This window comes from Nannobrachium achirus, assembly GCF_963921795.1.
Source record: "Nannobrachium achirus genome assembly, chromosome: 16".
Classification (NCBI taxonomy): domain Eukaryota; kingdom Metazoa; phylum Chordata; class Actinopteri; order Myctophiformes; family Myctophidae; genus Nannobrachium; species Nannobrachium achirus.
The window spans coordinates 60547754-60560714 of record NC_137823.1 but is presented as its reverse complement, the minus strand read 5'-3'; the positions used below and the strand labels follow the sequence as shown (position 1 = coordinate 60560714).

At 40.6% G+C, this 12961-nt stretch overlaps 1 protein-coding gene across 1 annotated transcript; it reads right to left on the bottom strand.

Moving 5' to 3' along the window:
- Window positions 1–1490: 1490 nt before the first annotated feature.
- nup43 (nucleoporin 43) lies at window positions 1491–12912 on the bottom strand. The gene is made up of 8 exons (XM_080745193.1): window positions 12696–12912; window positions 11562–11675; window positions 7071–7148; window positions 6547–6709; window positions 5350–5485; window positions 4838–4989; window positions 4040–4156; window positions 1491–2418 (listed from the first exon to the last, which is right to left on the bottom strand). Exons 1-8 carry the CDS (start codon window positions 12813–12815, stop codon window positions 2189–2191), a joined length of 1110 nt encoding a protein of 369 aa, XP_080601319.1. The 5' UTR covers window positions 12816–12912; the 3' UTR covers window positions 1491–2188.
- Window positions 12913–12961: the final 49 nt, after the last annotated feature.

Below are 12961 nucleotides of genomic sequence, written 5' to 3'. Positions count from 1 at the left end.
TCATCAATAAAACAGTGGCAGCAATTGCCAGCAAAAACATTATTAGATCTAAATAATCTACTTAACATCTTGTTTGGTAAAAAAAGTAAAAGAAGTAAAAAAAAAAAATCTTGCCAGCAGATCCTTCTCTATTAAAGCTCTATTAATTGCAGTGGAATGAGTCTTTCCTGCTACTAAGTATATGCTGATGAAGAAATAACTCTCTGATTACTTACTATCTGGATAGATCAGGATTCACATCTGCCACAAGTAGAAGTTCGGAATAAAAATGTATTTGAGTAAAACTACCAAAGTGTTGGTATCAAAATGTACTTATTAGAGTAGCATTATGCAAAATGCCCCATTTCACAAGTTTTACAATAAATGAAATGTAGAAAAAGAAAAACATTTGAATATAGCAGATCTACACGCTCACAACGCGACGCATTGTGAGCTTGTAGATCGGCTATTCAAATGGCGGAAATGTACAGTATATATGGCCAAAATGTAATTTATAAAGGGTTGAAGTGATTTGTATTCATAATCAAGTAACTACTAACTAAAATGAGCCAGTCTTTTGAACGGCTCTTTGAAAGGAACGGATACCAGAGATCCAGCTCACTTCAAATACTTCCATAAATCCCATTTCTACAGCAGCAGCAAGAAAACACACACAATAGTAACACAACACACTTCCGGTCAGGTGCCATTTCTACTTTCACAATAAAAGTATTTCACTGCTTGAGATCATGTTGATACATTTATTTCAGGTCTGCAGACGAAATAATGCAAACATATCAGCACTGCAGTCTGCATTCACAACCCACTGGATCTTTGGTCCATTAAACTCGTTCATATTTCCGTCATAATGTGCTGATAGACTCGAGAGCGCCGTGCTAACTGCTAACCAGTCCTGCAAAGAGTAAATTGCATTATTTTTTAGTGACACTAAAGTGAATGCATGGCCCTTAACAGAAAAGACAGAAATAACAATGTAGACTATTTAAATAACTTTACAATGCATTACATTGGAAGTTGCCCCCACCACTCCCCTCTCCTCACCCCTACAGCCACTGCAGCTTTCATCAGTCATCTTTTTCAGTCGTTTCCAGAACATAAATATAGTGGTAATTCATGGTGGCAATTCGGCTTAAAGCTCAGTACACAGTAGTAGGTAAAATGACGAATATGTTGGCATATAAATGTGGCATAGACGGATTACACATTTTGTGTATTTAATAAAATCCCACTGACATTTCAGACTGTTTAAAAATGTGTATGACTGATTAAAAACATGGTTCAACAACCTTGTTTTGGAAGACATTCCTCAACAATCTATCTTCCTTAACACTTGATGTCACACCAGATGAATTACACATTTCTGCAAAAGTATTTTATTTGGAAAAGTTTTAAATGCATCATTACTCTTCTCAAGTACAGTAGAATGGAATGATCATGCTTATGACAACATTAGTCCCACCCGAGGGAGTGGCTAAATTAAAGATCTGTACTTCTGCACTTCAGAACAGTGAAATATGTAAGAAAGTTCCACAACAAACAAAATTCTGTAATGAAAATGAATGTCACCAACAGATTCTGCAGAGTGTGTTAGGTTAGGTCCAGCTGAAAAGAGTGCCTCCGACATTTGTTTCATCTCTCTAAAGCCTAATTTGTATTTAGTTGCGCCTGGGTGTTACACACTGAAAATAGCAGATCTACAAGCTTGCATATAGCTTGTCTGTGTTGTTCTACGGTTTTCTGCGTTTTTGGTAGCCTTGAGCGGATGTTACACTGACATGTGGAATCACATTTTCATTGTTCTCCCCTGCAGGATAATCTCCAGACCCCCATCTCTTCTTGCGACTTGGCGCAGATGCACACTCCAGTCTCAGTGTTTCAATGTCAGTAAACTACACAGACTGACCCCCTCCTCTCGTCTGCAATTTTTCAATAGTTAAAGCATTAAATAAGTCTAGGCCTAAATGGGTTAATGTCTGTGAAGGCCAGATAACCTAACTTTAACATTATGGACAAATACTCACCTTATTGTCCCACAAGTCCACGACTGTTTTGGTTTTTGAGCAATATCTTAGCCTCCTAAACTAATACAGTGGCCCAAAGACTTCAGGTCTGAGCTTGTAGATCTACCATTTCTGGTGCGCAACAAAGTATAATCAGGCTTTAAGTGATGCTTAGTTGTAACTTATTTCTAAACTGGGACCTGCCTGTTGACAAAAATGGCTTCCCCGTCTGTCCCACAGACGAGACATTGTCCCAGTACATCCATGCTGTTGACTGACAGGGTTTGGCTGGGAAGCATGTGAGTGGTCTCCAGACGGCCTTTACTGGAGTCTCCACTGAGCCACGCACTGATGAGGGACTGGTTCCCACCGACCGGGGCCACGGCACTACGAGACATCACACTGTTGTTTCGACCACCTGGAAAAACAATGACAACACTTCTGGTTAGCATGTACATTACCAGGGTTTGATCTTTGAGGAGGTGATGTAACGTGACATCACTTCCGTTACGGAAGGACAAGCTACGAAATCTCTCATGGTATACTGCAACCTTTGGTTGCAATTATCTACTGTGGGGGTCTTCAACATTTTCAGGCCAAGGACCCCTTAGTTGAGAGAGAGATGAAGCAGGGACCCCCACAACCTGTTCATAGTATTCCATATAGTTTCATCGCTTGACAGCACAATCATCAGTGTATTTTGGATTCATGTCAATTTGTGTTTTCAGATATTTAACCACTTGAACCATCAATACTTAATAAACTTGACCTTTCATTCTGTACTTAAAGGACCAGGTCACCTCTGGGACAACCAGATCTTATTTTATTGTTGTGTGGGACACGATCAACAAAATCCTGAGTTATTTTTGTGTGCAATCTGTGTTTTTAGATATTTTCGTATTTCAGCCGATTTCAGCATGCTACAACTGGTCATATGATGCAAAATGCATCATATGACCAGTTGTAGCATGCTGAAATACTAACATATCTAAAAACACAGATTGAACACAAAAAATAATTCAGGATTGTGTTGATCGTGTCCCACACAACAATAAAATAAGATCTGGTTGACCCAGAGGTGACCTGATCCTTTAAGTCTGCTCTTTTCCGCATCTACACCAAACCTCTTTGCCGAAAATAGCCGATCTACAAGCTCACAACGCCTCGCAGCACAAGCCGTTGTGACTTGTGGATCTGTTATTTTTGGCTACAGTTCTCAGAATATGGACCCCCTGTAGTAACTCCGAGGACCCCCTATGGGTCCCGGACCCCCTGATGAAGACCCCTGATCTACTGTACATCTTGTGTCTGTTTTTGAGTTGTGTATGGGCAGAAGGGGTGGATACAAACCCTGGTTAGAGCTAAGGGAGGGGTGTGGAGTTGGGGGGTTACCCCTGTTCAGGGTTGTTAAGTAACGGATTACATGTAACGGGATTACGTAATTAGATTACAAAAACAAGTAACTTGTAAAGTCTCAGGTTACATTTTAAAATGTGTAATCTGGATTACAGTAACGGATCTGAATGATGGGGGTTACATGCTGGATTACATTCTCCCCTTTGCCCTCATGAATTTTACAAATAAGTTATAACGCCAAACAATAAAATAATCAAGTCGAATCAGCGTAAAGTACTGCCATTTCGCTTAAGTAAAATTCTGTTGTCCTTTTCCTAATTTCATAGGCTCAATATTCTTGTCTAGTTATCAAGGGTAAAACGTATTTTATTTCATTAAAGAGAGTTTTGCTAAAAAGTAATTCAAAAGTAACTGAAAGTAACTAGTAGTTACTTTTTAAATTGTGATAATCAGATTACGTTACTGACTACATTTTCTTTGCAAGTAATTTGTAAATGTAGGGGATTCCTTTTTAAAAGTAACCCTTACAACCCTGCCCCTGTTAGATATGGACCCTGGTTCAGGATAGGTGGGTAATGTTTTAGTGATGGGTGGGTATGATTAATCTTTTGTTCGCCAAGGTCCAATAGTGGGTCAACACTTTTTTTTCTATTACATTTTATATCATACATAACATGACTTACCTTGTAGGAAGGAGGGCATGTCAGAATTTGAGGCAGTCTCCCAGTGAAGCAGTGATCCATCTTGGGAGCATGAGAACAGGTGGTCTGGGTTGCTAGGATGGAAGTGGATTTCCCACACTATACAAATAAAACATAAAATACTTCATCAAGTAACCAGCAAATGGCTATACATGATTGTAAAAAACATATGTAAAAATAAGTCCTCTCATATGTGAACTTCAGGGTTCCCACACATCTTTACCAATTAATTTCCAAAACTTTTCCAGAACTTTTAACCCGATTTCCAGGACTATATAACAATAATTCAGCTCAATAACGAGTCGTTTACTCCTATGCTCAATGCCCAAAGATAGGTAGTGTATGCCAGTGGTTCTCAACCTTTTCAGGCCGTGAGCCCTGAAATAATCATATTGAACTGGGGACCCGGGCACCCTGACGAGCACTAAGAGTTGAGGAATTTTGTATAACACGGTTTTATTGTGAAAATAGACGATCTAAATGCTCTCAACGTCTCACATTGCGAGGCGTTGTGCATGTAGATCGGCTATTTTCACAATTTCTGCCTCTAATATTTGACAATTTGGCCCATGTTTAATTTGTCATTTCAGAGGTATTAACCAAATCAATAACCAAAGACAATGCATAGCTATTTTTTCCAGGACCTTCCAGGACCCTTGATAAATTCCAAAACTTTTCCAGTACTGGAAAAATATTTTTCTAATTTCAAAATATTTCCAGGAATTTCATGACCGTGGGAACCCTGTATGTAAAAAGAAGTCCTCCAATATGTGAACTTACTCTCAGCAGAGTGTGCCTCCATAAGTGAAAAGGGTGCGTTGCCCTTTCTTACGTCCCATATACACAGCATGCCATCTTGGCCTCCAGTGGCTACAATGTGCTGTTGGTTGGGGTGTCTTGCCACGCAATGCAGAGGCACTCTATCGCCGGTTCTTAGAAAGCAGAGGGGACAACATTATTTAAATCTCCAGTAGCCATACGACATCCAAATAAAACCTCACTCTCTTTAACCATATGAACCCTAGTCCAAGCATCGCTATTTTGGGCATGTTATAATAGGCAAACATTCACTGAAAGTAGCCAATCTACAAGCTTCACAACATGCTGCAGTGTGTTGCGACAACTTGCGAGCATGCAGATTGACTACTTTTGGCAAACAGATTTGAAGTAGATGGAAAAAGGAAAGTATAGACCCTTGGGGGACACCGGTCAATGAAGTATTTAGGGTTTAAGTGGTTAAGAAAGAATGCTCTATACTGGGAAAGAATGTTGAGAATTAAGATGATCTTTACAGGGAAAGAATCTGTGATGGTGCGTTGCTCTGTTGCCTGAAATCCCACAGCTTGAGCTGGCCGATGGAGTTCACCGTTAGGATCTCCGTTGTTCTCAGGTAAGTGGCAGCATGGATCGTGCTGCTGTCAGCATTATCTAACAAAACACACATTAAATTGGATTATTAAATAAGACGGTTCTGAATATGATTAAAACAAATATTGTGCTTAAAGGGGCACTCCACCACTTTTCAACCTACGTTCATATAATTGGTCCTCACTCAAAAATAGCTTTTTTTTTTTTTTCCTCATTGGAGGGCTGTGGGCAGGTCAGAAACCCATCGTCTTGTGACATCATCGATTGCCAATCCAGCTTATAGAAACTGCAGGCTTTCTATTCCTGAAAAGTTGCAATTTTAAAGTGGAAGCCATTGTTCTCGCGATAATAAAAATCTAAATATTCTTTTCAAAAATATTGATTACATTTTTTTTTGGGAAAATGACGATGGATTCTGAACTTCCCACAGCTCTCCTAGGAGACTTGGACTGAGTAGAAAAAAATTGTGATATTTTATCATGAACATTAGTGAGGACCTATTATATGAAGACAGGTTGAAAAGTGGTGAACTACTCCTTTAAAGGGTATAAGACAGTATAAGACAAATAAGATAGTTCTGAATATGATTAAAACAAATAATTGCGCTTAAAGGATATCTTGGCAAACTTGGCCAAATTATCCGATCGACAAGTTCACAACACGTCTCAACCAGACACTGAGATTGTAGATTTGATTGGCTATTTACGGCCAAGAAAAGGTAGGGCCACGGATAGAGCCTTGAGGGACCCCTGGTCATCAAACTATAGAAAGTTTGAATTATCCACTTTTCAACACTTAGGAAAAAAAAACATGTCTGCTCGGATTTATTGACAGAAAGTAACTCATAACATGTCTATGGTGGATTTTTATGAAACAAACACTTTTCAGATAGAAAGAGGATAATTCAAGCTTTCCATAGAACCGCAATATTGGCGAGTTTGATGTTGTTTAATACAATCAGATAGCAAAAAAACTGTTTTGATGCATTGAATCCCTATGGGAGGTATTGCAACCATAGATTCATCAGATTTAAAAAAAAAAATCTAGTGTTGCAATTTGCAGCTAGATTTAAGCAGTTAAACATGCATCGATAAGCCATAAAGCTGGTCAGTCTCTCTCACCTATGATGCGAGTCACTGCTTCCTGGTCAGCTCTGTAGACAATTATCCTGCCATCTTCCCCAACTGAAACGATCTCAGGACTGCTGCACACCACTCCGGTACATGGGGCGTTGTCACAAGGATAACTATGTGCCCTCGTCCAACAGTGAGAAACAGATATGCTCTGAAAAGACACCAAGATGAAGTTCGAACAGGGCCTAAGATTTGCATACAGAATGATCATCCATACAGACTTAGATGGTGAGTATAAACTGTGGCCCTGCCCCTGCAGTTATTCCCAGAGTCTTTTGCTATGAATAACAGGTTGCTTAGTGGAGTGTTTAGGGCTAGAACTATGAATTATGTTCTTAGCGATTATTATATTGATAACATTTTCGAATCTTTCAATTAATAAAATAAGTGTTTATTAAATGTATTTACATAATCTTATATATCAACAATTGCACGATGGGTTAAATAATAAAATTATAAAAACGTCCATTATTTTCACCACACAACATCACCGCGTGACAAATTTTAAGTACCTGGACGTCGTGATGATGGCGGAAGATGGTCACTGCCCCAGTCGATGATGCTGTGACAATTCTCTGTTGGTCTAGAAACTATTAAGAAATACGGAACATTAAATCAGGCAAATCAATACACAACACATCCTACTAATAAAGGAGCAAACTCACGCTCTAACGCTCTAACGCTCACGCTCTAACGCTCTAACGCTCTAACGCTCACGCTTATCTACGTTTATCTATTCACTCGCTTCAGCAACTGATCCCAAAGTTCACATGTTATTGGCCATTAGCATTATACCAACACTGACGGAGCCCGAATTTCATTTCTCCCAAATTAAAGCAGTTTTATAGCATTTTCTTAAACACTTCTGTTGAACTCTGCTGTCTGTTGCCAGGGTTACGGTCCGTTCCTCCAGGCCATGGGATCTGTAGCCCCACACACCAGAGATGGGGACTCGAGTTAAAGACTCGTCACTCGAGTTGACTCGAATAGCACTTTTGGCGACTCCAGACTCGACTCGGACTCGCCCCTCAAAGACTCGAGACTCCACTCGACTCGTGATCATAAGACTCGTGAATTTCACGAGTCTTAAAATATTTTAAGCACTATAATGCATGACAAGCCCGACAAATATTGTCCTTTCCTTCTCCTTTCTTCTTTCTTTCTTCTCTGGTGCGCGGCTGAGCGCCGCTGTACGGCTGAGCGCTGCGCAAGGACACAGGGGCGACCGGGTTGTTTTTCCCAACGTACTTAAGCGCAACGGTGGGGGCCAGGAGCGCTTCGCTGTGTTCACTTGGACCGCGCAGAGCGGCCCGTTGGGAAAAACGCAGTCTGTCTCGCAAAGCGTGGCAGACACAGCCGTCTGCATGGACCTTTCATTTAAGATTTAAATATTAAAACGGCGAAATAAAACACACATGTTTAGCTCATCATCAGCTATTTTACTTCAGCTAACTTGGCATTTGTTTAATAATTTGATAAAATGATAGGATTATCTGTGAGAACCTGCTTATCTAATGTCGGGTTTCTCTCCGAGCGCATCCTCCTCTCGTCTTGTTCCACCAGCTGCAGGCAGCTGGTGGAACAAGAACAAGTCTAATAGCTGAGCTCATTAACCCCTCGTACTTATTGTTTAAAGCATTAACGTGAGGTTACGCCACCATGCCCTGTAAGCCCTACTGTTACACTGCTAGAGGATTATTAAATTGTTTTTGTATCTGTTGCGCTCGTGCTTATATAGTGCGTCTTTTCAAAAGAGAAGATCTATATCTAGACGCGCCATGACACGGTGGATTAAATTATATCTTAACTAAAACTGCTATTGAAAATGATGCTGTGTCAATGACTAAGTAATGTATCAATCCTGACATACTGTCTGTTTATATTAATACAGTAAAGGAGTGATCGTGAATACAATCATGTATGCACTTGCCAGTACATAATTTAATTAATATACGCCGGCAACAAACGTTTACAACAGTGATGTAAAATGTATTCCCAGTCCAATTCCCACTAAGAGTGCACGTCACTATGGTAACCAGTAGCGATACGTTTTACGGCAGTAACTGCCGTAAAGTGTTATGTTGCTGCCTGTCGGTCCAGCTCCAGCTCAGCTGGCGGCGGCTTCAAATAGAGAAATTGTGATTGCCTCGCAATTCGTACTTGTATAGCTCAAACGCTCTTAGGAAAATGTCAGTACAGATAGCTACAAAGGTCTACAAAAAGGATTTAAACACAAGAAAGCACAATGGCTTGTTTACATTGACATTGGGGTCCTTTCGTACTGGATTTAAAAAAGTCAAGCAACTGAAGCAAGTGTGGCTGGTTTTGGGATTATTTTATTCACAAAGAAAGTCGTCGGATGATGATCGGGACGGCCGGGGACCCTGCTACTATTGGACATAACTGCGTTGCTTCCAAGGAACTTTCACCGAGGAAGGAGAGGCAGGAGGTCTACTTCAGAGATGTTTTCTGGGGGAAATGGATCCATTATTATTAATCGTGGAACTTTTAACTGCCTCCGTAGCGTGACTGTGAGTACATACATTCATGTGTCTTTCCTAATTAGCCTGCCATGGCTGCTGCTGTAGCTGTATCTGTGAGTACCGGGTGATCATGATGCGCCATCTAACTTTTTCAGCTGGAGGCTAGATCATTATAAAAAATTATAAAAAAAGATATATATGTATATAAAGACTCGTAACTCGACTCGGACTCGCCACTTAAAGACTTGAGACTCGACTCGACTCGTCCCCCAGGACCCCCAAAGACTCGACACTCGACTTCGACTCGCCACTTAAAGACTCAGCACTCGACTCGACTCGTGATCACGAGACTCGTGGGCATCTCTGCCACACACACACACACACCCCTTTCTCTCACAGTTATGAATGTCTCTCTCTCTCTCTCTCTCTCTCTCTCTCTCTCACACACTTTCACCGGGTGCGTTTGACATATTTTGAAGCACATATCTTCGAACGGGTAAGGTCTAGTACTGATAAAAGCCCAGTCCATATTTTGCCAAATCTAACTTTGACAGAACATGATGGTTCTAGAACAGGGATCTTCAACGTTTTCAGGCCGAGGAGTCCTTAGTTGAGAGAGAGATGAAGCAGGGACCACCACAACCTTTTAATAGATCCCATATAGTTTTATTATTTGACAGCGCAATCATCAGTGTATTTTGGATTCATGTCAATTTGTGTTTTCAGATATTTAACCACTTGTACTTAATACACTTGACCTTTCACACTGTATAGTTGGCTCTTTTTCCCCTCTATATCAAAGCTCTTTGCCAAAAATAGACGATCTACAAGCTCGCGCGAGGCGTTGTGAGCTTGTTGATCGGCTATTTTTGGCTAAAGTTGTCCAAATATGGACGCTAGGGTTCAAGTGGTTAATATAAAAAAGAAGAAAAAAAGTCACACATTTGGAGGACCCCCTGTAGTAACTCTGGGGACCCCCTGTTGTAGACCCATGTTCTAGAAGTGTACATGGATGTACTATGGAGCCTTTTAATGTCACTTTGCACTGCATGGAGTCATGTTGTCCCTTTGTGTGTCTGTCAGTGTATGCTGTAAAACTGTATTACTCTTTTATAATTACTACTTGTTATATTTAAGGCTGGGACTTTAACTGATTAATTGCGATTAATTAATTACAGAAAATTAACGCGATTAAAAAAATGTACGCATTTTAATCGCACTTAGGTTTTGCACCACAGAACCTTCAGTTTCAGGCATACCGATCATAGCGATGCACCAACCAAGAAGAGACAACAAACGCAAAGGGAGAAGTAGCCGATCAGAGCGCTTTGCTTGGCCCAGTGGATGCAAAATTTAGATTTAAAAAACTCACTCGTTGATTCACTCGTACAACAAAATGTGTTTTACTTGAAAAAAAATGCTTCTCAGGTCAAATATCTATGTGCAATTAAAATGCGATTAATTGCGATTAATTAATCACAGAGCCTGTAATGAATTAGATTAAAAATTTTAATCGCATCCCAGCCCTAGTTATATTGTATTGTTGTGTTTCTGCGGCACCAACAGTTCACTACTAGTACCTGTATGAGTATGTGCCAAATAGATCCCTCTTGATTCCAGATTTAAAGTTGTCTAAAGTCTCTGTTTCTCAATCTGCAAATCATTTCCAGCACTGTCATATGTCAAATAGACTCTTGTTTGGCAGGTGTCACTACTGCCATGATGATGTAGGGACAGCAGAGGGCTGCTTATGCATAACCCCAGGGCTCCACTGGCTGCGTCGCGTTGCTCTGCGTCTTGACGGCGTCATTGACGCAGACACGTTGCCGTCCGACTGGCTCCACTGAACGTGAATGTGTTGATATTTCAATCAAAGATCATAGGATATTCGCATTATCAACTGTAGTGTTATATATGCCTAATTATAATAATTTATGCTGTGTAAAGTGCCGGAAAAAAATAGCAGATATACAAGCTCACAACATGTCGAGTGCATGAATCTGTCATCATGATGTTGTGACTGTGTCTGAGCTTGTAGATTGGCTATTTTCGGTACACCAGTCCAGGGCAGCGCAGCCACGATAATGTATAGCCTAAAATCAGACTCAGTCACTCACTGCTGGCCTGTTTTTAGGAGGAAGAATTGAGAAAGTTGTTGCCTGTTGTGAACTTGTGATTAGCCTATATCAAGTGGGAAGACCACTGAGGAATTTTGGGACATCTTGTCACCCTTGTGAATGACGTGAATGGATATCCAACAGCAGAAAGGCATGTACGGTATATATACATTTAATATGCAATGCAATTACATTTAATCATATCACGCGGACGTCGACGTCGGCAGTGGAGCCACCCTTCATTGATTAAAACGGGAGCGTTCCCAACGTTGACGTTGACGCGACGCTCGACGCGCCCGGTGGAGCCGGGGGGTAACAAGACCTAAAACACAGATCAAGAAACAAGGTGATTCTAGCTATTTAGCGGTGTTCGTGTGCAGTTCAACCTGTCACCCCATCTTACTTGAAGATCAAGAACATCTCCATCATGCTTGTATTCGCATAGTAGCTGAGGGTCTCCTTCAAATTCATCTTCCATGTCATGATCTCCTATGGACCAAATTGAAATCTTGTTGTGCTGCAAGAGAATCAAAGAGATTGGACCAGTGTTACTCTAATTAGCCTTGGAACAAGAGTGTCACAGATTTCTCTTATCGACCAAATAAATACATCTATGACTGTGTGTGTGTGTCTGGGTATTGTAACAGCCTTCGATTAGGAAGACAAAGTAAATCCTCAGTGTAGTCCATCCATTTGTAACTCAGACTGTTTTGATTGAAGTTTGCATGGGAAAAGGTACAGTTTCATGACAGTTCACTAGTCTGGTACAAGGTCAACTAAAAGGATAAGCTCAGGTAAGCCTTACCGAAGGCCTTAAAGGAGTGTGGATCACTAGCATCCTTTAATATCGCCCTGAAAAACCACTTACAGGCAGCAGCCGTTCGCAACTGGTAAAAACAAACATAGCCCAGCCCTACCCTCCCCTGACCCCTCTTTGTATTTACCTACTGTATGTTTTTATTTTTAAATTGTTTCCCCCCTTTTTTTCTGACTATATCTACTGCATAGTACTGTGTAATGAGATACTTCAATGGTTTCCTATGGAAATAAGCTTAGTCTTTTCTAGGATCTCCTTTTAGTAGACCTTGTACCAGTGAACTGTACCGTCATGAAACTGTACCTTTTCCTATGCAAACTTCTTCTAATAAAGTCTTCAATCAAAAAAATCAATCAATCAATCAATCTCAATCAAAAATCCTCAGTGTAGTCAATCCATTTGTAACTGAGACGGTTTTGATTGATCAGATTGACTGAAGTTAGAACTATTGAAGTTTGCATAGGAAAAGTTACAGTTCAAGTACAAGGTCAACTAAAAGGATAAGCTCAGGTAAGCCGTTGCTTGTTTCCACTGACTGCGATCCCTTTTTTAAAATCTCATACAACATTGAATGAGACAGACAGATAGAACACAAAACAATGACAAATAAAATGTATTTACAATAGAAGGATCAGGGGGGAGGGTAGGGTACTGTACAAATGGAACCACGGGTCCATTTGGTTCCAATTAATTAATACTGTGTGCAGATAAAATGCTCACCTCGTTGTCCCAGGACCCTGTGGCAAAGATGTCTGGTTGTTGCAAGGAAGCCGCTGACACCGGACTCCATCTCGTCTTGCTGATCTTTTGAGACACGTATTTTGCAAACGTTCCCTCCATGGAGACCCGGCACACAGATTCCCACTTTTAATAAGTAATAAAGTGTTTGTTTGGTTTATGAGTGTTGTTAGCTAGCTTAGCATTCAACCAGCATTTCCTCCAATGAAACTAACCCGCCGCTCCTAAACTCAGTACGGTGGCCCGGA